The following is a 27,445-nucleotide window of genomic DNA, read 5'->3' on the forward strand; positions in this document are numbered from 1 at the left end:
AGGAGAAATGGGGTGGGAGAGGGGGTTAAATTGATCCTATAGATTTAGAATAGAAATGAATAGAATAGAAAGCCTTTATTGTCATTGTAGAAAAATATATGATGAAATTAAGAATGCTACTCCTTATCAGTGCAAACAACAGAAAACAAACAGTTAAAACAAACAACAAAGTGCATGGTGCTTTACTGCACGAAGGATATTACACTGGAATGTAATAAATAAGTTAAAATAATTAAAAAGAAGGTGCTCTGCTGGGTTGTGTTTATCTTAACAATGCTCAGCAGAACTGTTCAAGTGTTCTAAGAGTTTGTGGCATTTAGAGTTCTGATGGCCCAGGAGAAGAAACTGTTCTTAAGTCTGTTTGTCCGACTCTTGATGCTCGCTTGATGGGAGGGATTGTTATTTTCTCTGCTGAGACCCAGGAGGTGGAGATGTCTTCCAGGGAGGGCAGAGGGCAACCGATGATTATTTTGAGAGGTTTTGACGACCCTCTGTAGAGATCTCCTGTCTGTCTGCCATTTACCTCTTCAGGAATGAATGGGCTTAATGCTGAGAGCCACAGAAATATGTAATCAGAAAGTCCTGAGAGATGGACACATTGTTGGCTTATAGTCTAGGTTTGTTGATAATAAGATAATATAGTAGGCCTATAATAAAAATATAGAATCAGACCTGTCCTGTTGTAGGGGCCCAGCAGCTCGTTTTGGCTCTGGGGCCCTCCAGCAGGTGAATCTGCCCATGATCTCATCACCACCCGACACCTCGCCCAGGAGCCTATGAATACCCGTGTTTGTTTTATGTATGAATGTTTTAAAGTGAAACACTATTTTACATGACATTGATCCGGTGTGTCACCCATCGCTTCTGATTTGTCCCCTCGCTCGCGCTCGCGAAGCTCCATTCACAGCCACAGCGCACGCCTTGACAGGAAGTGACGAATGTAGCCACGAGCGTGACGAACGGCTTGTTCGAAAATACAACAAGGAAGTGGCCGTTTATTGTAAAGGAAAATAATCACCGGATAAAACGTCAACTCCAAATCGGGGGTCGCCTCTCTCGGTTGCTGGGTGTCGGGGGGGGTAAAGTCACCGTGGACTTTCCCGAGAGCCCGTTTCTCACCGTCTCGAGGGATTCTGCTTTTAGCCAGCTAGCTAGCTTGCGATGAACACGGACGTGGAATTTCACATCAGGCAGAATTACCCATGGAACAAGCTCCCAGCTAATGTCAAACAGGTATTGTGTTTTAACGTGTCCACAGGACAGGGGGGACACCGCCGTGTCCTGCGGGTGTACCCGTCAATGTCACCGCGGTGCTGTGTCGTTCAGGCAGCTGTCACAGGGGCGCAGGGCTCGCTAACCTCCTCTGCAGAGGATTGTGCATTCAACCGGGGCCATAACTGATCATCATTACCGTTACAGCCACTGAAGCCTCCTCTAACTTCACTGGCATCACATGATTGTTTGATATGTGGCGTCACATGATGTTAGCGCGTGGATGTCACCTGCAGATTTTGCATTTACACCTTTTGTGCACAATGTGGGGGGAAAAAAAGACTTGCAATGTCGAAATATATGTTCGCATGTGTCGCTAGTAATTGTCTGCATAAATCCCTCCTCCTGAATATACGTTGTGCCATTACGCCAACATGTCGCATGTTGAGGCCAGTGGATGTAGATACAGTAGTTTTGTGCTGCTGTTTGAGCTGCCTGCATCCCTGTGCATCCTCTCCAAAACTGGGTTACAAACCAGAAGAAGTGGGCAAATGCCCCCAATCCTCCTGGCTTATTTTGTGTCAACTGGTTTGTGCCATTGACAATTTTAGGGATGCACAAAGTCTCCAATTTTTTCTCTCCTGAGACTGATCAGGTGTCAGTGTTGTTTTCCCTCAAATTTAAAATCTGTATTTCTCACTGCATGGATACAAGAGGCCAGAGATGAAGTGGCACTATAAACTGAGTCTGTGGCCTGCTGTGACTGAATGAATGTACAGTGACTGACTGTTATGGTGACACTGACAAAGAAACTGAATTTAAGGTGCATGCATCACATCATGGCCGATACGGGATCCATTGAATAAGGTCACTGTTGTAGAAACCGATCCGGTTTATTTGATCTGTGCATCCTTAGAAATTCCTTTGGAAGTATGGACTTCTAAAGCACAATATCAAGTGACACTAAGAGCCCTAAAGGATAATTTTGGTATTTTTAAACCTGGGCCCTATTTTAATGTATTTTGGTTGAAATGACTGGTAGGCACAAAGCATTTTGGAATCCATGCAGTAGAAACAGATGACTTGATGGTCTTTGGGACAGTTCTTGATCTGAAATCTCTCTAGAGGTGAGTTGACGACGGTGGAAACATGAGTCAGAGTTTGTTGTGTTGGGGTAACCTTAGGAAATAAAGTCTTGTTTGCAGCTTCTCTACGTACACGACAAACTCCTTTCCCTCATTTCCACTGTCGTCCTCCTGCACAACTAGCCTTGCACGAGATTTCAGAGCAAGAATAGTCCTTGAGCGAGACTCTGTTTCTTGTTAAAAACAAAGGGTGTGACCAGGAGTCACTCATAGCGATCCTTTCTATGATGTTGTTAGACACCTGGGATAACAGTCTGAGCCTGTCAGTGGCAAAAAGAAACACTTTATGTGGCATATGTGGCATTATATGGCAGCTGCTGCAGCCGTTAGGGGCTGCCGGCTGAAGCCATCTCCTGCATGGATTGAAAATACCAAAATTATCTGTGTTTATACACATTGCTCAGAAAGTGGGAGGAATGTGGGGTTAAAAGGGGCCAAGTAGCTAATTTCACTAGGTTAACCCAGCCATGGTCCTCACCTGTGTGCTTTGTTGTTACCTCTTTAGGGTTTGGGGAACTCTCAGCGTGAGTATGAGAAGCATGTGCTGCTGTACAGCATCCGCAACCAGCTGCGATTCCGCAATAACCTAGGTGAGCAAGTTAGTCCCTCACACCAAACATACACTCCTTGTACTGTAGGACACGTCACGATTATGTGTGAGATTAATAGACAAAGAGTAAACAAGTCCTATTGCAAGACCTTCGAGATTCTGGACTGGCCAAATGTACGTACAGATTCCAGTTTATCCGGTATATTTAGCTAAAATGAATGCTTTACATGCTAATACAACAGCTGCGCAATAACTCCTACCGTCAAGTTGGAAGGATAAAGCTAGGTGTATCTAACAACTGGCAGCTTAGTGTATATTGTAAGGTCACCTTGCAGCATAATATATCACAGGTACATTCCTGGAATCACAGTAATACTTTATTCTCCTCTTGGTACACTTGTTTGTGTATGAACAGGTAAAGCAGATTGAGTGATATCGACACAATGTTTAAGCACATTTGTCTTCAATTACCAAGAAAGTGATAGTAAATTCAGATAAGTAATATGTTATATAACGTGCAATAGTCTCTAAGTAGTTGTGTAATAATATACAATTTATGTCATCAATTGTATTACTTCCCTCGTGACCTTCTGGAGCTTGTTTAGAATCAATACTCCTTTCTCAACCTGGATTGATCTGGTATAGATTGTATACTGCTTGGACACTCACCCCTGGCTGTGACATGACTGCTGTGTGTTATTTTTATTTTTTATGAGCAGTGCGCCATGTGAGGAAGGATGAGCGCAAGTATTATGAGGAGCTCCTGAAGTACAGCCGGGACCACCTGATGCTGTACCCCTACCACCTGTCTGACATCATGGTCAAAGGGCTGCGAGTCACTCCTTTCTCATATTACATAGGAATCATGGAGGTAAGCAACTTCTGCTGCATTGCAGAACAAATATAGGGAAGATGGGTGTGTGATGTGGCACGGCTAAGCTTCAGCCACTTTTGTGTTATCATAATCTCAGTAAGTAGCTTCTCACACACCTGAACATTTATCTTTGTGTACACACAGTATGGGAAGAATCTGGCTGATTCAGTAGCATTGCTTTCTTTTGAAACCCAAAACAAAAACGCGCTGATTTCACATTTTCATCTGCGCTTTCGGAACAATGAGCTGGGTAAACTCAAAAGGCACATAGCATGAATTCTTATTGTGAAGCAGCAAAGATTCTCTAATTGGTTTGGAAACATCCAGTCTCTCTTAATTTAAATTTAAATGTCTTCAATTTTGGCATCCCTGGATACCACTGCAGAAATGGCTGTTTCAGACAAAACAGGGAATCCAAGAACCCCTTATAATAAGGATCATGACTCCCTGCTGTCATGTGTTATGTGTTCTTTGTTACTTGGATAATTAAAACATACCATATTATATGGTACACCTGAATAGATCTATTAAAAGGTATCTCTTTGTGCAGCTGCACAATTATTGTATAGTCACTCGATATAGAGGAGACACCTGTGTGTGTGTATATATGTGACTAGCAAGAGTGAAGCATGCACTTGAAATTACACTTCATTTGCATATAAAAATATGTTGTAACATGGCATACATCACCTTGCTAGAGTGTATTCAATTATAAGATACGACATTCAGTTAGTCTATTAGATATTGTGCAGTAATGTATTTTCTATGTTGATAGACTCGGCGTCTGTCAGGCACTAGGTGTCAGTGTCTAGTGAAGCGTCATGTCGAGCCAGCTCAGGGAGACAAATCCTAACATTGGTCCTGATCCCAGGACCAACACACCCAGAAAAAAATCTCTGCTGTTTGTTCTGCGGTCACTTTGGCCTTGGTCTGCATGACGGCTCACTGATAAAGCTCAGTGCGGTGTTTGAGGCTGGCACAGCCCGGTTCACAGAGAAACAGTCAGAGACCAGCTGGTTTCTCCTTGACGTCTGACATTCCCAATCAGATTACAAAGACTGAGCCCATGTGTTCACACGGCTGACAGTGCTGCTTTTGAAAAGTGATCCATACCATATATAATAGTTATGATGTTTTAATGAAAGTAATTTAGTTACTTGCCTCTGTTGTGTTGCACTTGAAGCTGATTACAGATGTATTTAGTGTGTCATTTCTTTGCATAATGCCTTCAGATGTATTTCCATCAATTCACGCCCCTGTGTGTTTACACAGAGTGTGTGTGCAGATGCTGGTCGCTGCAGTCGTTTGTTCCACATTCAGCATACTTTCCATTTAATCAGAACAGATATGACAAATAGGCCCAGTGTTCTTTCTTATGACTTATAAACATGATTAAAGAAGAACCATTTAGTTTTCCGCTCATACTTAAAAAGGCTTTAGCGACTTTCCTCCTGCATGCTCAACTAAACTTGACTGAGCTTTAATTGCCGAAGGCTATGTCATATTCTGATAATCCGTCTTAAGCACTTAATGAAAATGGGGAGTAGAAATTAGCACGGCCGCCCAGATCTGCTAATCCTGTTATCAATCAGAGGCGGGCGGGGGACATAGAAAGGGGGAGAGGAAAAATGAGTTTAATTCTTCTTTTCCCTGTCTCCTTTCTCCTTTCTTTTTTTGCACCTCCAGGATATTATGAACAGTGAGAAGAGTTACGACTCCTTACCCAACTTCACTGCTGCTGACTGTGAGTTTCCTTTTTTCCCCACACCTTTAAAATGACTACTGGAGTTCTGTGTACCTCCCACTCCTGCTTTCTCTGTGTCTGTGGTCTCGCTCTATTTATTTATTTTTACATCTTTCCCAGTTCTTGTTTTTAAAGGGCTGGTGTTTGAGGTGGTAGAACAGTCACAGTGAAAAGATGCAAAGTTTTCAGGAAGCTCAGGGGTTTGAATGCGAGTCGTGGGGTCATTGCAGGGACACTTTTAACTTTAAACTGAAAGTTTTCAAGGGATATCTGATACTGCTGTATTTTTCAATGCATCAGTTCTTCAGCATGGGTCCTTACAACCTATTGATTATTTAAATGATATAAAAATTAATTGGCAACTATTTTGATAAATAGTTTTTAATTGTGGTTTAAACATTTATTGGTTCAAGCATCCGGTTGTTATAATTCTCTGCTGTTCTGTGTTTTTATCATTATAAAATTTATATCTTTGGGTTGGTCGGACAAAACCAAGTCATTTAAAGATGACATTTTATAGATTAAACAATTCATTGGGAAAGAAGTGGCAGATTAATGTCGCTTATTTATGCCTTATCTTTTTTCCCCTGCTTTTGTAAAACTGCTTTTCTTACACCAAGTGACATTTGCAACTTTGGCTTGACTTCAGAGTAAATCTAAATCTAAACTGGCAACTTTTGGTGTAGCATATGTCTGTTGTTTATACTTTTCTTGACAGATGCATTCATTTTTTCCAAATGTTGTTGATATGCTTCTGTGTTGTGGTTTTTAAATACTGGCGGTATACTTTTTCTTAGAAAGCCCACTACTACTTCTCTTGAATAACAAAGGGTTTATAGTAGAAATGTCTTTTCCAAACCCATTGACTAGCATTACTAATAAACATGAAAATGTTCTTTGTATTTCTGTAACCAAACCAGAGCACTGTCGATGTGTTTTGGACTGACTGATATAAATCCCCTTTCACGGTGAATAAAAATTGCTTCTCAAAAAACAAAACGCGTGTTATGTAGTCAAGATTGCGGCAACACTGAAAATCAAGTGTACTGTCTTTCGTAGCATTCTTCCACTTTCTGCTGTCGAGTGAAACGGGCTTTGGCAGTGACCTGTGAGTGACTTGAGTCCTGACAGTACAGGACCTTTCACGCTGTGGAGACAGAAGGCTCCCAGCAGGCCGCCGTGCTCGCAGAGCCCTCTGTTCTCTAATCTATCTGGAGGAGCTTTGGAAGTGTGTCATGCAGAAGTGGGTGGATGGAGAGGCAGTGAGAGTGTGTGCGAGAGAGGTTTACGTGGGCGGATGTTTGTGTGTTGTGTCTGTATCTTGGTGAAACAGCTTGATAAGCGTGTAGGATTCTGCTGTGTTAGGAGGCCAAAACGCAAACATTCCTTACTGGTCCCTCCTTGCATTGGCAGCCGTCCCAGCACATTTTGCCCTGCCCTTTCTAGGCCTGCATCATAGATGGGATTTGGAGACAAGATATGCATACCTTTCCACTATACAGGCCAGAAAACCTTTGCCATATGACCCATATTTTCTACACAGAGTGTTAATTTAATTACAGATAAAATGCATGTATACGCTCACTCTTGTTATTTTCAGAGAACCCTCTGTGTATGTTGGTAGATGGATTCGTAGTGCTTTTGTGTGTGTGTCAGGGAATTGTCTCAGAGAAGGTGTGGGGGTTTTTATGTGGACATACTCCCTGAGCAGAGTTTGGATGAGTCACACTCTTTAAAAAAAGCTCTCCGGTATGAAGCTGAAATATCCAGAAAAACTATACTAATTCTCAAACTTTGCTTCTTGCTGTAATTGTCCCTCATTTTTCTTGTAAAGCTAGAGACACTTCTGCAGCTGTAACGTTACTGCAGACAGATTTATTTGCTCCTGTTTCTGTGCAGCGATTACAAGTTCATGGCCAGTTACTGAGGCATGATTGAGTTTTACTGATTTACTCATTTTTTCATCACCCTGCAGGTCTGCGGCTGCTCGGCATCGGGAGAAACCAGTACATCGACTTGATGAACCAGTGCAGGTCTTCTAAAGTAAGACATGTTTCTAATATAGCCTTTTTAAATTATCACTTTTAGAAGAAACCTTCATATGTTAAACTGATTGATTTGTTCATGTTAGCACATATGGGGCCTGATTTACTAAAGGTTTGCGTGAGTAAATCGTGGCAAACTTGATATCACCAGCAAATTAGCACGTAAGCTGATCTACTAACGGTGTGCACGCAGAGTGACGTCTTTCAAAAGTGCAAGATAGCGCCTGTTGTTCCTTTAGTACTTTTGCCTTAATGAATATGCAGTTTGGGGCATGACATCCAAATACATTTATTTACTACATGTGATCTACCAAGCCTAAACGCAATTTCACGTGAGTGCAACAGCCTCTGTATTTAATACGTTTGAGAGGAGTGCAACCCGCCAAAGTGTTGCGCAGAGATGGCTTCTGTTATTGTTGCCAGAAGGAGACACAGCCGTAATGAAAGAAAATGTCGAGAAAATAACATTAGATAATATTATTCTATGTCCAATGTAGCCTATTGAAATACAATTTTTATTTATTCAATGAACTATATGAAAAGATTTTTTTTTGTATTTTCATTTAGCTTTGGCAATACTGTTGTATTAACATTCATACCAATAAAGCAAATTTCGTTTCGACCTGACTTCTTTTCTCCGTAAGAGGGAAGAATTAAGAAAGTTGCGTGGCGCTGCGGAGAGCCCCCAGCTGCAGTAGTGCATAGATCATGTGTAAAATTCATCCAGCCAGAGGGAACGAACACCAACTGTTCAAAGCGCGCCTGATTGTAGGTATCGAAGAGGAAATGGGGCATTGGGGCGGACAGGGACAGGAGATTGCGGAGTGACCGGGCACGGTGCGGACGGTCTGTGATTGTTCCCTCTGGCTGGATTAAGCACGATCTGCTGGCATTTCCTCGCGTCTGGATAATTGCAGCATACTGTATCCGTTTCTGCTGGGGTTTCCTAAAGCAGTTTTTCCAGGTGTGCTGTCCCAAGTACTTAGTGCAATCTCAGGCAGGATTGGCAGGTACGATTTCCACATAATCGGGACGCACTGAATGAACCAAGGTTTTTACGCAGTGGCTGCTTTCCCTCCTGACTCTCCATGGCGGAAACCATTAAAACACGCAAAACCCTCATTTAAATACTCCCACCTCCACTGTGTTTTCTCCTGTTTTCATCGCCGCAATAATTCTTAGTAAATCACTCATAACAGGTACTAAAATTGCACGTGCAATATTTTAGAATGCACATGCAATTTAGCACTCTTTATTCGGGATGTTATTAAATCGGGCCCTTAATGTAAAATGCGTACGTGAATACTGAATATTTAATCCAGCTGGGCCAACAACAAACTGCAATGTTCAATATGCAGACACATTTTCACAAATGTTAACTATTACAGCCATAAAATGTTGCACACGCAAACTAAAACACCTTTAACAATAAAATCTGCATGTTTTTCCACCATTCTCTTCAAAATAACAATATCTTGATTAGATTTCAGTCACTCCACCTCACCTTCTTCCTTCGTTTACTCCTCTGTCAGAAATTCTTCCGCAGGAAGTCAGCGCGGGACCTGCTACCGTCCAAACCAGTGGAAATCTCTGTGGAGCCGTGGTGGGTGGCGCAGACTGGCTACATCACAGAGGATGATATCAGGGTGAGATAAGTTTTCCATGTTTAAATTTAATGTGAAAATAGGCATGTGTTCAGATATTTACATTTAAAGGGATAGTAAGTGATTCTGCAGAAAGATTGTTGATATTTGAACTGCCAAACAAATAGCCCGTCCCTTCATTGCTCCCTCAGAAGCTCCGCCCCCAAAATTAATGGACGCACATTGCCAAGGTGACCAGTATCTCTGCTGAAATATGGCATGGTTTTTAGCAGTACTGTAGAAATTGTGATGACAAGCATGTCAATATTTAAATATGTGTTGAATCACAAAACTAAACCATGAAGTCTAGTTTATGAATTGGAAGGATAGCCGTTAGTTTATTTAATATATTTTTAATTTTTCTTTTCCTAAAGAAAGAACACACGCAACAACAACTACAACAACAAGAACTATAACAACAGAGAGAAAACAAATATACAAAACTAAACAAAAACAACCCTAAAGAAGCAAAAAGGGGGGTACAGTGCATTTATTTGATTAGGATTACTGCTAGTAACTTCAACAGCAACGAATAGTAAACAAACATCATCAAATCAATGACATGCAAAACAAACACAGCTTCCAAAACATAAGGGAGTAAGAAACTAACGAGAGTTATTTGAAATTGTTTTCACAAATAAATAGTGACGACACGTTTGTATCAGATGCAAAATGAACAAGGAACGTAACTTCTCCGGTAATTAAGCTAGCTACCTAGTATAGCATTTTGTATTATGAATCAACCCAAATAATCCCACTGTTCTAGCAACACTATTTTTAGGTCTTTGCAAAGGGTTTGATAGCCACAAACGTTTTACTGACAAATATCATCATATAATGTTAGAGCAGACAAACACACAGAAAGTTATTGCTACGCAAAGCTAACAGAGCTTACCAGTGCGGATCAGCCATCACAAACATAACAGCAAATGGACAAGACTGACCTTATCGTTTGGGTGAAACAGCAAAGCTGATGTTACTCACCTGTCAAGCAGAAACGGAGCAACCTCCACGTCGGTTTTCATGAAACGCCTCATCGTTGTTAACATAGGTCTTCCCCATGCCAGATAACTTATTTCACAATTTGTGCTCTTCAGACCTTTTCCACTTTGGCAGCCATTTCTCCATCGGTACAGTGCATAGACTGCAGCCATGAATCCAGCATGTTCAAATGTACTGTTGTTTAGAACTTTCTCTCTCCCACTGCTCCTGTGCACAAGCGTTACCGCCACCTGTTGTTGATTGGCTGGAACAATGTTGTGGGGAACTTCCTTTGTGTTCCATTAACAGACCCAGGGCTGTGTAGGAAAACCAGATTTTTTTGAAAGTGCACACAAAACTGAGGAAAAACTAAACCATGAGGAAATATTCTCTAAATTTAACAAAGCGTATTGGATTACAGTAACTTACTATCCCTTTAAATAGTTTGGAATGGATAATAAACTTATATGGTGGGAGGAGAGAGGACAGCAGGAAAGCTGTTGTAAAAAAGCGTTTACGCCTTTTCAGATTTATTGAAGTTAAGGTATTTAATTAAACTTCTTATACATAGAAAATCCAGTTGGTTCTTTTAATCTTCCTTCCCTTTTTTGTACATTACATGTATCAGTGATCTACACAATAAGTGAGAGAATGAGGTGTGTTGGTGAGATTTTTACCCTGAGCTTTCATTGAAATTCATACACGTTACCCACAAACTTACAATTGTTCATCCCATGAGCCCCTGCATTGCATGTGGAGATCTCACCTGACTAAAAATAAATACCTGCCAAGTTCCCAATAGTTCTTCTGCCTTCCATACGAAAAACAGTGTGGGAATGCACACAGGTATAATATGGAAATGTATTCCTCCTCCCAAAGACTGCTCCAACACTGGAGATGATTTTTGGCATCCATGGAGACAAACCCACGTGTACAGGTAGGTATGCTCTAATGCTGCGTGTTTGTTGTGTATAATTACAGATCTGCTCTCCAGCAGAGAAGAAAGCCATTGATAAGATGATAGATTCTGGTCCTCAGCTGGCTGGATCGATGGAGTACAATGTGGTCTTAAGTGAGTATCTCGTACACGTTATGTTCCCATTTACACCAACTGTATCTGCATACATCACAGTTGACGACAAAGATGAAGGTTACACCTTGTTTTCTAATTATCCTAAAAATAAAACTATAATTACTTTTATACTGTATGTCTATTTAACAAGAACTGCCTAATTTCACAAAATATTATTTTTTCTTTTTTGTTTACTTCCTGACAACTTGCTTAAAAGCATGATTCTGTGTTTATACTTTTGATTGTAATGACACAACAAAACATCCTCAGTTTTCAGCCTCAGTCTGTTCAAAAGAAAAGATAAATTCCTTCAAATTTATATCAGTTGTATTAAACCACTTGTATTAACTCTATGGTTAAATTTAAGCCAAAGATAGTAGAGGTGTCATGTATGTAAACTGAGGTGGATGGAACATTTCAAACACCTCTGCTAAATAAAATGCCTTTAGCTTCACATCCATAAGGGGCTGCTGTGGTACATGTACCTCTCTAAAGCTTTACTGTTTCTCAGAAAACAAATGGTTATATGATTTTGATATAAAATACTAGAACATTTTGAAATAAGTGTGAACGTGGAGGTTGATACTAATGTTGCAGAAGGTCTTTCATCAGTGTGTGGTTGTGGATTTCAAAGATGATGCACAGGGATTGAGCTTGTGTCCATGCAGTTTAAATGTTAATTAACACTGTCTGACAGTGATGAACCTCTGCTACTAGAGTTGAATGGGAACAAATAACTTTAAATACAGGAGACGCAGGGCAATTTGAAGTACAAGTAGCAGTTTAATTGAGATTTTATTGACTCTTGTATGTCTAATTTTTCTAAATTTTAGACAGAAAAAGTTCAATAACAGAACTCTTTTGTTTTGTTGTTCTCCGAAAGTGGTAACAATGATATTAATGGATATTATGCCAGAGTATTATAAAATGTTGTTTTTTTTACTCCAGGCCTGTACAACCGGGGCTACATCTACTTGGATGTTCCCATATCTGATGACAGCTGCATCTCAGGTGTGTGTGTGTGTGTGTGTGTGTGTGTGTGTGTCCTGCCCTATCCTCCCCTGAGTACACTGTAGGTACCTGAATAACAACTGTCGGAAAATAAGCATTATAGGTAATGGACTTGCACTGATCTGAAACAGTGCCTAATAGCGTCATTACAGATACACATTGTATTTAAAAAGAAGGTAGTGAAATTCAGCAATTCAATTCAAATTCTGAATTTGTCACTGTTTGTGCCTTTCAGTGCCCCCGCTGGAAGGCTTTGTCATGAACCGCGTCCAGGGCGATTACTTTGAAACGCTTCTCTACAAAATCTTTGTGTCCATTGATGAGCAGACAAACGTTGCAGAGGTAGGTTTCACAAATACGTGTTATTGTACTCACCTGCTGCGCTCGTTGAATGTAACATGACTGTATGTGTTTATCGATCAACTTTTCAACCGAGTCCTGTTTCTCTCGCTATCTCCTCATCCTGCCCCCCCCCACCTGTGGCTTTCAGTTGGCGAACGTGTTGGAGATCGACTTGGGCTTAGTGAAGGTGGGTATCCACTTGCTGCAGAGTGTGTGAGTCCCATTGTAATGTATAGACTAAAGTAGTGTTTTTCAAAAGACGAAGGAAATAACGGTAGTTTTGGTGAATATGGCCCAAAATTGACACTGACAAAATGGGGAAGAAATTTTCTCAGGTTCCACTGTGGTTTAAAGAGATTTTGAGACATGCTTTTTGCCTCTCTCTATGCTTGAAGGCACACAGTAAGTTTACAATCACATCTGAGAGATTAAAACCATTCCATGTTCTTTTGAATTTGCTTTCCAGAAGTATGCTGTTATTTAATTTAGGTGTTGGCAGTTTATTTTATAAATCTATATTATAAAATGTTTTTTTTGTTGTAGGCATTTCCAATGAAACATTGTGCAAATAGGTGATAGAGGAGCAGGGATATTATGTAGCAGGTAGATATTTCTGCACAATCTGTCAGTTTCATTCTGGGTACACACTCACACAGACCTGAGAGGTAGATTGTGAGACACACACACACACACACACACACACGCACACGCATACATACATTGTTTCAGATAAGATCCATCATGCACCATCACACTACCAGAGGGCTGAGCAGCACCATTCCAGTTGAATTGGTGCTCGAGTTTGACCCACTTTCCCCCCAGTTTCCCATTCACTTGCTATCAGACGTGGAGCCAAACTCCCTCTCAGTGTTATGACCTACCGTATGAAGAGCCAAACTCCCCAGTCCCTCTGTCTCATCTCATTCTTGCCATTGAAAAGCAGCACTTAAGAGAAGTGGTTGAAGTTGGTGGTTGCAGCTATTCACCAGGAGAAACCCTGCAACTTCAGAGAAGATTGAGATCTCTGAGAGGTCTCCTTCGTGCAGAACTTTTCCCATCATGACTTGAGTTTCATAACTTTCTCGTGGTTAATGACTACGTCGTGGCCTGAATCACTTGGAGGGGAACAAAAGCCCTCTTCTTTTGATATTATAAGAGGGTGGCTAAAAGTTAACCTCAGCTTGCCCTTCTGTGTCATTAAGGTGTAGAAAGCTATCAAACCCACCATACTTGACTGAAGTGGCAAGGCAAGTTGACGACTGCATAATTTAAGGAAATAATGAAAAAGCCAGCCCACAGTTTAGTGGAAAGTACACAATGTAACCTTTTTAAAAAAAAAAAAAAAAATTAATTCTTTTAAGTCCGTTTGAGCCACCAGACATTGAGTAATGACTTTTTATTGTAGATCCTGTTGGCGATAGCATCTCCTAAAAGAGTATTTGTGTAGTTTTTAGGCTCTTTTTAGACCCTCAGAAGTCAACATTGATGTCAGTATAAAATTACCATGTGACACAGAAGGGAAGTCCATCAAAGTGGTGATTTTTTGACTAAACATGCATCTGTCCTTCACAGTAGATAGTACTGAAATGGTCTTTCTTACAAAAATACTTGAAACACAACAACATCATACTTGACTAAACATAGACAATGTAGTGTTAGTTAGTTGCACTGTAGCTGATTTGACTTTCTTTAGGAGAAAACGGTCTGTGAAGAAAAACGGTAAGAGGTTCTGGCACTTTATTTTGCCACTCACCCTTTGGAGTCTGCAGTCATTCAGGAAGAAATGTGAAGGAAAAGGAAAGCTAAAACTACCATTTTTTCCTCCAGTGACAGTCTCAACACATTTTACCAGGATTAAGTGGTGTAATCCACTTTCTGCCCTCTCTTTTTTCATTCCCTTATCATTGCTTTTCCCCATCCTCCTAAAGTATACCTCACCTCAATTCTGAAGTCCAGGAGGGTGACAGGCCACAGGTTGATGATATAACAGTAAAAGATTATCAGACTAATAATGTCAGAAATGGATCAAACATCTTTTGACTGTGTTTTCATTTTGTTTTATCAGAATGCAGTTTCCATGTACTGCCGCCTTGGCTTCGCTGTAAAGAAAGGTCCGGTGTTCAGCTCAGACCAGCTCCACCCCACCTGGAAGAACGCCCCGTCTGTCAACAGACTTAAGTATGTGCTGGGTGCACATGCAGCTGATATTAACCGTCCATCACTTCTTATATAATAAATAGTACAATTGTAATGGCAGTGGTGCTGTGTGTTGAGCCGTGTTCGTATTATTAACTTGCATTATTTAAATTTTTTTAGATTTTTTTTTGTAGGAAACGTTTACATTGTGGTATGTTATACTGCCATGTGAGAAGAAAATTATAGTAAATCCTATACGTACTCCATCGGGTTGTCTAAATTTTGAAATATTTAAATAAACTCCCCTTTGGAACTTATAAAAGCACTTTACTTGGTTTATTATGGTGACTGTGCTCTTTCTACCAGTCACTATGGCTTTGTCCTCTGTGTTAGGGGCACCATGGACCCTCAGAAGATGCTGCTGTCATGGGAGCAGGGCAGTCCTGTCATGGAGGGAGGCTCCTCAGCCACCGACACCGACACCACCAGTCTGGAAGACCAAGGTCTGTCTAGCCACGCGCACATAAATACACACACTCACAAAACCCTGCACTGTATGCAAAAAAAAATAAACACACAGGTATGCACACAAAGCCCTTTGCACAAAGTGTTGAAGCAGCAGTGCTAATTAATCCCTTAGAAAGCTCTGTCATGCTTCTGAAAGTCATTCTCACATTAATAGGCGTTTGTCTAACATGGTCTCATTTTTGGTCTAATTTTAACCTTGTTATGCATGTTAAGTAACTGCCAGGTTGCTCAGATTGATCCAAATTAGATATTGTCAAAGTGGCTGTTCATCAACCACAATTTCCCTGGAAGTAATCAATTAAAATTATCTATTTGAGAAAGTGACATTGTTTGGTTTGGTTCTTGTAAACACATTTCATTTTCTGAAAATCACAAACTCATATCCTCAATTTAAGAATGATACAGCCATGCAGTTTTGAGTTATTTCTCTTGTTGGATGTCTTTTTTCCCCTCTGTGTCTCTGTAGCAGACACTACCAGCGTAAGCAGCTTGAGCATCCCAACTGCACCCACAAAGAGGATTGCCTTCCTCTTTGACTCCACCCTTACAGCCTTCCTCATGATGGGAAACCTGTCACCGGTTAGTGACCCCCCCCCCCCCCCCCCCCCCCACACCTCACACACTCACTCTCTCTCTCTCTCTCTCTCTCTCTCTCTCTCTCTCACACACACACACACACACACACACACACACACACACACACACACACACACACACACACACACACACACACACACACACACACAGGTTCTCAGCATTAAGAGGCTTAATAGTGACAGAATCATTTTAGTCACAATAAAAATTGGACATCGACTGTACGTCTTGAGTCCTTTGTGTTTTTGTCCTTCTATCAGAATCTGAAGAGTCATGCAGTGACCATGTTTGAGGTGGGAAAGCTGTCTGATGAGACTCTGGACAGCTTCCTGGCTGAGTTGGAGAAGGTGAGAGCAACAACGGAAACATGAAAATTAAGATTTGCTAGTGTGTAAAGCACGTGTCATGAAACACCACAGATACAAAATCAGAAACAATTTATAACTTGATGTGTACATGCTCAAAGGTATACCATGTACATGCATGCAAATACTTTAACTTCTTTCCTGGCTTGTGTGTCTCCAGGTAGAGAGCACTGCAGAGGGCGAGGCCCAGCGTTACTTTGACCACGCTCTGACCCTGAAAAATACCATCCTCTTCCTGCGCTACAACAAAGAACTCACTCAGGACCAAGGACCTGATATCCCAAATATAGGTAATTAAACAGTTACACCCTCTTACTCATATCCTTTATGGACATGCAAGATCCACCCGTCACACATGTGGTAAATAGGCAGCTTGCAGGCAATATTTGTTTTTGTGAATTATTACACAGCTGGCATGCCTTCACAGCTTCAACAGCAAGTTAGTAAAATAAAAACCCATATATTTGTCTACTGTCTGCAGACAGTTCCCTCTGTGCTTCAACTGTGTTTTTGTAGTTACCATAGTTTTCTGCCCTCACACTGACATCATATTTGATAAAAATGCAGCCATCTTTTTGTAATGGTTGTTTCAAGAGCACTTTCGAAACGGCACACATCAGTCAGACTGAAATTTAATGTAAGTGCTGAGAGGTGGCGATGCAGAGTGTGTGTGTGTGTGTGTGTGTGTGTGTGTGTGTGTGTGTGTCAGAAATGTATCATCACTTCTCAGAATAATTAAGGGAACACTTAAATCACACATCATCTCTCAATTAACTTAATAGTTAAAAGTTCCAAATCTTTACTGTACATTGTGTAATTCGTTGTGACCAGAACAGTCAATGGAAAGCAAAATCGCAAAAGCAGTTGAGGACTAGAATATTTAGTAGGATCTATTGATAGAAATGCAATAAATTATACATAACCATGTTTTCAGTTGTGTATAAGGACCTTACATAATGAACCATTATGATTTTGTTACCTCAAAATGAGCCATTTCTATCTACATACACTGCGTGTCCTCTTACGTAGACGTCTCCATGTTACGCCACCGTGTTTCTGCAGTAGCCCAAATGGACAAACTGCTAGTCGACATGTTTATAAGAATTAAGAAAAGAAGAGAAATTCAGACAAATGGACATATATTATTTACCACAAGAGCCAACAGAGCGTGTCGGCCACTGTAGCTTCTCCTGTGTGCTTGGAAAGGGAGGGGTGAGCGGTGTATTCATGTGGTGTCAGAATAATCTGAATTTGTTTTCCTCCTTAAATCTTTATTGCAAAAAGAGAGAGAGAGAAGGGTTACAGTTATCCGTGTAGAGTGAACTAGATGTCTGCTTGTTGTGATAATGATAATCCAACACATCTTTGTAGTAGATGTTGATCCCACAGCCTGACTTAAGAGCACATGAACACACACTGAAGTCGGAAGAACACTTCACAACTCGGGAAATGGGACCATCCGAGGAGCACGTGAATGCACCGTAAGCCACTTGTTGCAATTTGCAACTGACCACTAGGTGCCACTAAAACTCACACACTGAACCTTTAATCAATTAAGTATAAAAACTTAAAGCACAGGCTGATCCAACTTGCGTGACTCGTAATGTGACTCGTAATGTGACTCGTAGTGTGTTTGGCCCCCACGTGCCTGTATTCATTCCCGACAACATCTACGCATGTTCCTGTTGAGATGGCAGATGGTGTCCTGGGGGATCTCCACCCAGAACTGGATCAGGGCATCAGTGAGCTCCTAGACAGTCTGTGGTGCTACTTAGCATCGTCAAATGCACAATACATAATGTCCCAGAGGTTCTCAGTTGGATTCAGGTCTGGGGAACATGAGGGCCGGTCAATGGCATCAGTGCCCATCCAGGAACTGCCTATACACTCTAGCTCACATGAGGCCGGGCATTATCCTGCACCAGAAGGAACCCAGGGCCCGCTGCACCTGCATACGGTCTAACCATGGAAATGAGGATTTCATCCTGGTACCTAACAGCTGTCAGGGTACCATTGGTTGGCACGTGGAGGTCTGTGCTGGCTTCCGATGATATGCCTCTCCCTACCATCACTGACCCACCACGGTCATGCTGGATGATGCTGCAGGCAGCATAACGTTCCCCATGGCGTCTCCAGACTCTTTCACGTCTGTCACATGTGCTCAGTGTGAACCTGCTCTCATCTAAAAACAGAACGGGGAGCCAATGGTGGACCTGCCAATTCTGGTCTTCTCTGGCGAATGCCAATTGAGCTGCAAAGTGCTGGACTGTGAGCACAGATCTCCTAGTATCTCCTCCATGCTCTTGATACTGTGATGTGACACAAACCTTCTTGCGACTACACATAAGGATGTTCCCTCCTGGAGGAGCTGGACTACTTGTGCAATGTAAATGGCCTGCACTTACATGGGGTGCGAATTTTCATCAAATAAGCAGCTTTAAAACTTTCTTGGCTCTATTATTAAAAAGATATTCATATACACAATTGTGACAAACAACTACTGTAAATGACTCATGTAACAACTTAAACTTGTTTTATGGTCAGAAAAGCAACATGTAACGAAGCATTTGAAAGTTATTTTGATGTGAAAGTTCTGGAAACGGCTAGAAACTTTTATGGAAGCAACAAAGAGGAAGTGGATCTTCTATTTGTGCTGCTTTTGGCAAGCTTTATCTGTGTGTCGCTCTCGGCTGTCTGTTTCGCCTCTAACCTGTGTCTGAATAGTTTCTCTTGAATATGGCCACAGTTTTCTGGATTCACAGGAACAGTATTGGAGTAAAGCTGTATTGTTCTACTTGTGTCTCTAGGTAGAGCAGCAGAGAGCGAGTCCTCTAATGGCGACAAAGCAAATCTCTGAGTTTCCATGTAGCTACCATTATGCCACGCCACCAGATGCTGTCTGTTTGGTTTGGCTGCGTGCCTCCCTTCTGATTGTTTTATCTCTCGGTCCTCAGCTGCTGCTCCAGGCGTCTGCTGAGGAGCGAGTGCACTGAGGGCTTGCTGGCTGAAGCTAGACTAAGCCCACAATGATACAAGAGCCTAGTAATGATCCTGATGATTGTTCATTTAGGAAGTGAGGAAATTTTAACTTGCCAACAAATACACATTTCTCTCGACAGGCTAGACTCTTCTTCACTACGAGTCTTCAGTGCAGCCCCACATAATAATAGAGGGTTGAATTTTTGATTGACAATGTCCAACATAGAGACTTAATGACAGACTGTGATGTTAATTATGAAGAAAACTATTATTGCATATTGCGTCCAAGTCACCTTGGAGAGAACGCTCTTCCTAACACCACTGCTATAAAGAAAGAAAGAATCTTTACGGTGCATTCTGGATGTGATCCAGTGTTCCTCATCTAAAGTAACTGTTGGATGCCTCCACACTTGGCAGATGAACTTCCAGGATCTTTATTTGCTCTCCTTACTTTAGTTCTTTTCATTAAAGGGAGTAGTTTTTCATATTATGAAATGCGCTTATTCGCTTTCTTGCTGAGTGTTAGATGAGAAGATGGATACCACTCAAATATCTGTCTGGAAAATTTACCGTAAGGCTATAGCCAGCACCTAGTTAGCTTAGCTTAGCATAAAGACTGTAAAAAGGGGGAAACAGCTAGCTAGAATGGAACACTATTGCTTCAAGAAATGTACTTTATCCGTACAGCTATGTCAGTCGCGTCGTAGAAGGCACAAGAATGCAAACTACAGGCACACACCTAATCACTCGCACACCCAGCATGTTTTGTATAGAAGTTGTGACTCTCCCTGGTTTTTCCCCCAACTAGGTTTCCCCTTGGACATGTTGCGCTGTGAGAGCCTGCTGGGTCTGGACCAGGCCACCTGCAGCCGCGTCCTCAACAAGAACTACAAGCTGGTGGTCTCGATGGCGCCTCTCAGCAACGAGATCAGACCCATCAGCAGCTGCACGCCTCAGGTATGACGCCTGGAGGGAGGGAGAACAGAGTGGGTACTGTGTGGTGTGCTGGGTTGCTGGATCAAATGTTGCCTGTATTTGTGTTGTAGTCGACTGTCTGTGTGTGTGTGCTATGTTTGGTTGTGTTTGCCCTCTTGTGGTGTGTACGCACTCGTGTGCCCGGAGTGATTTGTGACTGTGTGCATGCTTTGTTGGCGCTCAGCCTGCAGTTGTCCCCAACAACAAAACTACACAAAGCGTGAGTTAGAGAGGCAGGGAGGCGAGGCGAGGCTCATGAGTAATTACTCGGCCTGGCCACACTCCAGCTTCCTAGCGGAGCTCAGAGAGGCAGAGGGAAAGAAGTTAAACTCTTGTTGTGCCGTTGACGCTGCTGTTTATTCTCGCACTGCTGGGACTCAGCAAAGTGGAATTGAGTGAATTCTTTTCTTTGTTTTCTGCTCACATCTCTAATAGCAGCTTCAGTGTCTGCTTCTCCGACAGAAGAACACAATTCTTCTCTTTTGTCTGTGTTAATGTATGTTTTTATGTAAGAAATGAAGTGTAAAAAATGTCACGAGGAAGTGTACATGTGTATGCATTAGTTCTGCTGCTGTACACTGCACATGTTTGTCTCTACCTCTAGCACATTGGCCCGGCCATCCCTGAGGTGAGCTCCATCTGGTTCAAGCTGTACCTGTACCATGTGACCGGCCAAGGCCCGCCGTCTCTGCTGCTCTCCAAAGGCTCCAGGCTCCGCAAACTGCCGGACATATTCCAGGTTAGCCCAGACTAATAATTAATCAAGTGTAGGTACACGGTTGAGTAAGTAAGTGTATGCTGATACAGATACTGTATAAGCAAAATAAATCTCTCTGAAGTCCGATACGAAAACCTCCACATGTGATAAGAAAAACCCGATCAAAGATGTGATAGGACGCTCTTTTATTCCTCTTTTCCATATCTGCCCTTTTAAATTTTGACCTTGCCGTTTCAGTTGGAGGAACAGGTAATCAGAGCACTGGAGGTAAAATTCAAGGTTGTTTCCTATGTCCCCGTCAACTTTCATTTCTTAACAAAGCACCTAGTGCATCACAATCACAGTCATACCACACTGTGCATCTGCATTTTCCTCCTTCAAGGCTTCCCAGTGGTCTTGGAATTTTTTTCAACTACCCTGGGAATGTGAGACAGGGGACAAAAGAGAATTTGATGCAGTCAATTCTCAAGGGGAGGACAGGTAATTTCATGCAAATGGGTCACATTATGGGGACAAAGCAGCAAGTATGTTTTCTACATTTTATTCATTTAAACAGTTTTTAGCTTGACAGAGCAGAAAATAATTATCAAAACAGTAAAGAATAACAACTTAACTTCATGAGAAGGCTCTGACTGGAGGTTTAAGTATTTTAATCTGTTAATGTTTGACGTAGAGGGAGGTTGACATGTTGGTTTTTCACTTCCTCTATTAAACCATTTCTAATATTAGTAGTAGTGAGATTGAGTATTATGTGTAGAAATGTATAGATGTTATTACCGTTGTAGAGGACAAAGGCACCGAAACATTTCTTTGTACTTTTATGTTGCTTTTCCTTGCTTTTTGTTGTTTTTTTCCTGGGTATTTACTCTATATTATATGAAAACCATTGTTCTTATTATTTATTTTTCTCTGTTCAGGCCTACGACAGGTTGTTGATCACTTCCTGGGGTCACGACCCTGGAGTTGTCCCTACATCCAACGTGCTGACCATGCTCAATGATGCCCTTACACACTCTGCTGTGCTAATCCAGGTAAACACACGCATATAAGATCCACTTTTGAAGTGACGTTTCTGGAAGTTTTTTGCTTGAATTGCTTGAACTTGTGAATGTTCGTCTAATGTCATGTGTCTACTCTTTGCGTGTTTTCAGTAATAACATATTTGGTACCAAGTCTCACTGTGTGGATATACACTATAAACTGTACTGTGTGTGTAACCCTCAGGGTCATGGTATACATGGTCATGGAGAAACAGTTCACATCCCGTTCCCCTTTGATGAGGAAGATCTGAAAGGAGGTAAGATACAATATTTGGATAACATCTATTGAATAACTATGTAACTGACATGACTATGTTATGCTATTACTAATGATAAGCTGATGTAAATAAGAATAATTCACTCAATCCAATTAATTTAGTCATTATTTGATAGATAATAAAAAATGAACATGGCTTCTGATGGATCTTTTCTTTATTGGCACAGAATGAGAGGTGGTGCAAAATAAAGGGGAGAGACGTGGTTTTCTAAAACAGGAATGTTAAAAAGTGATTTTGCTTCAGTCACAGTACTATTTCTGAGCAGGTAGCAGTCGATCTATTAGAAATGAATGGTAGACTTTGTTTCCCGTTTCTGTCCATACTTTCCTTGGTTAAACTGAAAGATAAATTTATTAACTGATAATATTGTATAATATAATATTCTACACTAGTGATATCAATAACGTCACTGCCACGTTTTGCATAAATGACTGACACAACCTCTGTCAAGCTGTGTTCTTTTTGTCTGGTGACTCAAACGTTCTGTTTTTGGCTTTGAAGGTTTTAACTTGTCAAACATCATGAGAAGGATTTGAATCCGCTAAAATCCTTTAATTAGCAAATTTGCGTGTCAGGCTTAGTGCCTCATCCGCCTTAATACTTATTACATCTTCTAGAGAAACATGTTTTATACGAACGCCGTGCTATGGAGATATTGATAGACGTATCTATGGAGTCCTGTTCCTCACTTTGAGTGCTGCACTAGAAGCATCATTCCCATTGTTTGCGCTGCCTCTCTCCTTCCTGTGCAGAGTTCTCCTACTCCAACATGTGTACACACAAGGCGCTGCAGAAGCTGAAGGAGCAAGTGGACCTGGAGCACCAGTGTGGCTACATCACCATGCTAAACTCCAACAACAGGCACCGTCGCAGGGCCAGCGACAGTGCCGAGTACAGCGGTAGGGGCGCTAACACACAATGTTTTTTAATTGTGTGCATATGCAAAAGTGTGTACAGTATGCGAGCATTTGAGAGACAAGATGTATAGTTGAATTAGTAAGAATGCCCTTGCCTCTGATGGCCATTAGCACTGATGGTGCAAAATAAATAAAGATTACTCACAGTCCAGTTTAATTATGCTGTTTGTCTGCATAATTGTGTGCCTTATCGTGATAGCCTTTGCTAATGGACGTGGATCGAACAGTATTAGCCTTTACCTTGAGATTTACTGATTGAATCTTGCTGACGTAAGTGATCACAGGTAGATATTTATGTACACAACAGTGCCCAGTGTAATTTAGTTTTAATTGACAGTCCTCTGATATTTATTCAGCAAAAGGGAAATTATTTTATTCTAAACTGTAATCTAGCTTTGATCAGCTTCCCAGAAACAAGCTTTTTGTGTCTTAATGCTGATGAAGATCTGTTGCTTTTCGTCAAGGGGACACCCATCTAGGTGGAGGCCTGGACACAAACGGTAGCACTGAGTCCTTTGAGCTTGTGACAGAAGAAAACAACGGGGAAGGCAAAGTAAAGCCAGACGGTAGGTCTACATTTTTGGTTAATTTATTTATTTTCTTATTCGAATATCTTATGTAACTTTTCTTAATCAGATGTTTGAGAGTTGGAAGAAAAGGCAAAGGCGGTGAAAAGCTGGGTAAATTGTAGCAAAGGTCCCATGTTGGATTTAACCAGCATGTCCGTGATAATGGCGTCTCATGTTGTATGTTATCCCTATCTCTCCTCTCCTTTACCAATCCCTTTCTTTCAGCCCTTTCATCTGAAGATGAGTGGGTCCCTCTTGAACTGTGCTTCGGCATGCCCCTCTTCAGCTCCGAGCTCAACCGCAAAGTGTGTCGGAAAATCGCCTCGCACAAACTGTGCAGCAACGAAAGGTTAAAAAAAAACAAAAAAACACCCAGTAACCTGAAAATGTTCATTTTGTTTAAAACTCTAAGAAAAGTGTAAAGACTTGTGTTGCAGCGGTGAGAGACTTTAGCTTTGTTGTTGTTTCAGTCTTCAAGAGCTACTTCACTCAAGCCGAAAGCTGTCGCTGAAGGTGTTGAGCTTCGTTCAGTCATTCCAGGTAAAAACACTCTTCAGGTTGCCACTTGAGAATACTTGTGGAAAAGAAAAGAAATAACAATGTCCAGTGAAATATCAGCAGCCAGGAATTTAATCTTTCAGATTGAGCCTGTTAACTATTAAATATTAATAATATTAGGCATAATATTAATGTATTTAATAGAAATGTTTGTTTAATCTGGTTCAGATACACTGTCTACAAGGCCTCCTTCACTTCATATTTCCAGTCAGTCAGTGAGCCTGTGCTTTTTTTGATCTTGAGAAAAGATTGCTTCACATGAGAAAACAATATAATTAAATCTTTCATTTGAAACAACAGGCTAAAAGAATAAATATAAGCTAAAAGTGTATTTTCTTTTATCTTGAGATGATGAGATAATTAAGTCATGATTTTGTGCAACAATGACTGCAATGCTATTTCATTAAACCTTTTTTTCTGAATCAGTATTGGTTAAATAATAAAGTACAATATTCTTGCAACGGTCAGTTAATCTTTATTTAGTAGGCATCTTAATACATTTTGTCAAACCCATATACCCGTCTCATGTTATCATGAGATGCCCGTTACATGAAGTAATATGTAGTATCCTGGAAGTCACATGAGAAACCAAAGAAAGAAATAAAAAAACTAAAGAAACAGAAATGCAAGACAGGTATTATAGTTGGAAAATGAGTGCAGTAACATTCTACCCAGCCTTTCTAGACATTTTCTTTTATCCCAGAGAAATATATCCTTGTCCCACATATCATCCGGTCTGCCTGGTGTTGTGATCTGTTGACATTTGCTCTCTGCTGGCAGGACTGCATCCAGCCCTCTGACCTGGACAGCGGCGTGTCGAACCCTCTCAGTCAGCCTCCGGCAGAGTCTGGCGTCCCCCTGCCCGCCCTCAACCTCCTCTTCAAGGACGGGCAGCTGAAGGAGTGGAGCGGGCGGGCCCCTCCTCCTCTGGACATCTCAGCTCTGCAAAAGGACCAACCCACATAAGCCACCTCCCTCCCCCCACAACTTCCAGATTTGGTCACAAAGAAATTTGTATCCGAGGTCCAACCCTGTGTCTACACATCCGATCACAAGGAAACACTCTCAATCAGAAGCCTCTTGTCCATGTCCATTCCCTTCAATCAATGGATGGGGAAATTAGCACCGCCAGCACTTCAGTCATTTACCTACTTTACAAGGAATCATCCTTCTGACAGTGTTTCCAACCCCAGTTCAAACCCACCCCATCGGCGTTCCCGTTGTGATTCCTCATATTAGCAAGGCAGTGTTATCTGTTGGAGTGGTGCTATTATCACAGTATAAAACAGTGATGCAGGTAAACAGCATATAACATGGAAGACCATTAACTGGAAACACAAGCGCTGTTCTCCACTGACTAGCCCCCCCCCCCCCCCCCCAAACATTCCCTTCAATCAATGGATGATTTGTGATCCTTGAGAACGGAGCATAAAGTAGTTGATATTGTATAGATGTTCTCAAAATGACCCACAAATAAAGTGTTGAACAGACTTCTTCAGGAATGATTTCAAAGTATGCATAATCTAGGACCAGGTATTTGGACTGGAGACTGGAGTCCAAATACTGACCCCCGCTGCCTCCCTGTGTTTTCTCATGTTAAGTGATCAGATGCATGATACTGCTGCACAGCTTGTACCACAAAGAAATTCTTTCCTCTTTACTTGTAATCAATACTGGGGGCATTTATTATTTGCACTGTGCAGGATTTCTCCAAACCTGTGGATGAAGTCATGTCATGTCATGTCATGTTTTCTTTTTTGAAACATTGGAGCCCTTGATTTTAGAGCTTACGTTTACCAAGAGAGTGTTTCCTCTTGGAAACTCGAGACCGGTTAGAGATTGACTGATCGTCAGAGAAACTGCTGTTTTTAATTAGAGTAAAAGAGAACACCAAAGACCATTTTCTTTTCCTGTATAATTATTATTTTTTTAAATCTTCTGTTTTACTGTTTTACTTTCATTTTGCTGCCTTAATACTGTCAACCAATCAAAAACTACCAGGTCTTTGATCAAATCTCTTGATTTGATTTGCTTACGTTTAGTTAAAAAAAAAAAAAAAAAAGATTTCTGTACATTTTGAGTGAGTGAGTATATAACAAATAAAAGTGACATTGGGTCACAAACCACCAACCATCACCCCAGTTCAAGAATTTACCAAGATAAACCGAGTGTACCTAATTGCAGAGAATGGGAACAGTCAGGTCTGTGTGTTTGACCCAGGCCTGTTGCCACCGTTGCCTGCCAGTATCTCTCCCTGGATCAACTCCAGTTTGTGTGCAGTGCAGTGCACTCTTGGCCGGCCCGCCACGCTCTCCAAGGGATTCTGTTTACACCGTGTTTTGAAAAATGGGGTTTGTAGTCTAGAGAGGAGATGGCAACTTCGCTGTGAAGGCTGTCACAGACCCTTGGGAGGCAAATGCTAATACTTTGCCCAGCGTCTCGGAGATGTGATGGCCCAAAAAAGTGTGTGATGTCTGTCATGAATTTTCAGTGTGGCTCCAAGAATATAGAGTACTTTTTATTGCATTTAGAGTGATAACCCATTTTGTTGAGTTTTCCTTTTTTTGAAGGAATCTGCCTTCTGCAGTTTTTGACCCACTTGTGGTTGTTGTTTCTAATAATGTGATGCTGAAATAGACAAAAACAAAAAAGACTAACATGAGGTCCTGTTGAAGCATGATGACTTTGTAGAAACTGTTGTGTGTGTTGTGTATGCGTGTGTATTGTACACCTTAGTCTTGGTGTGTTTTCACACACGCCTACCTTTCACAATAAGAGCCCCCACCCCCTCAACATCCTGCCTGTCTGTTATCTAGTTGCAGTACTCAGTCACCCCAGATATCCCCCATCCTCCCCCACATATACATGCACCAGTGTTTTAAAAAAAATGCTAGTTTTCTATGTCAGCCTATATTTTAGGAAATCTTTGTTGTAGCTTGTTTAATGGGACTGTGAATATAATTGATTGAGTTAATAATGATGATGCTCTTGTAATTAAATGGGTTAAAAAAAGATGAAAGTGACATTCCTTTAACATGACCTTCCTCTATCCTTGTTCCATCTCCCCTCTGCTCTAGATCCATATTATTATTATTATTATTACAAATAAATATGTAAAAAGTATATGAAAATATAAATAAATATGTAATAACTTTTTCCTCCATGAAAA

The 27,445-nt window shown here is 41.2% G+C and overlaps 1 protein-coding gene across 2 annotated transcripts; it reads left to right on the plus strand.

The window, feature by feature from the left end:
* Window positions 1-1,161: 1,161 nt before the first annotated feature.
* fam91a1 (family with sequence similarity 91 member A1) lies at window positions 1,162-27,445 on the plus strand. Of its 2 annotated transcripts, none has more exons than XM_038724913.1 (24): window positions 1,162-1,233; window positions 2,863-2,947; window positions 3,627-3,778; window positions 5,468-5,525; window positions 7,501-7,568; window positions 9,103-9,216; window positions 11,176-11,266; window positions 12,215-12,277; window positions 12,513-12,619; window positions 12,768-12,806; window positions 14,685-14,797; window positions 15,149-15,258; window positions 15,750-15,862; window positions 16,138-16,224; window positions 16,403-16,532; window positions 20,030-20,178; window positions 20,801-20,935; window positions 21,832-21,945; window positions 22,139-22,211; window positions 22,985-23,131; window positions 23,614-23,715; window positions 23,944-24,067; window positions 24,189-24,258; window positions 25,057-27,445. In XM_038724913.1, exons 1-24 carry the CDS (start codon window positions 1,162-1,164, stop codon window positions 25,240-25,242), a joined length of 2,502 nt encoding a protein of 833 aa, XP_038580841.1. In that variant the 3' UTR covers window positions 25,243-27,445. The 2 variants fall into 2 exon arrangements, with proteins under 2 accessions (XP_038580841.1, XP_038580842.1); XM_038724914.1 differs by having other exon boundaries at window positions 15,753-15,862; window positions 25,057-25,242.

This window comes from Micropterus salmoides, unplaced genomic scaffold (genome assembly GCF_014851395.1).
Source record: "Micropterus salmoides isolate LMB-PRFRI ecotype aquatic unplaced genomic scaffold, ASM1485139v1 Ms_hic_scaffold_17, whole genome shotgun sequence".
Lineage (NCBI taxonomy): Eukaryota > Metazoa > Chordata > Actinopteri > Centrarchiformes > Centrarchidae > Micropterus > Micropterus salmoides.

Bases quoted from the DNA above. Each gene is read 5' to 3' on its own strand.
- fam91a1 (XM_038724913.1), top strand. From the start codon at position 1,162: ATGAACACGGACGTGGAATTTCACATCAGGCAGAATTACCCATGGAAC. The intron at 3,779-5,467 runs GTAAGCAACTTC...TTGCACCTCCAG, and splicing joins ATTACATAGGAATCATGGAG to GATATTATGAACAGTGAGAA. The intron at 12,278-12,512 runs GTGTGTGTGTGT...TGTGCCTTTCAG, and splicing joins TGATGACAGCTGCATCTCAG to TGCCCCCGCTGGAAGGCTTT.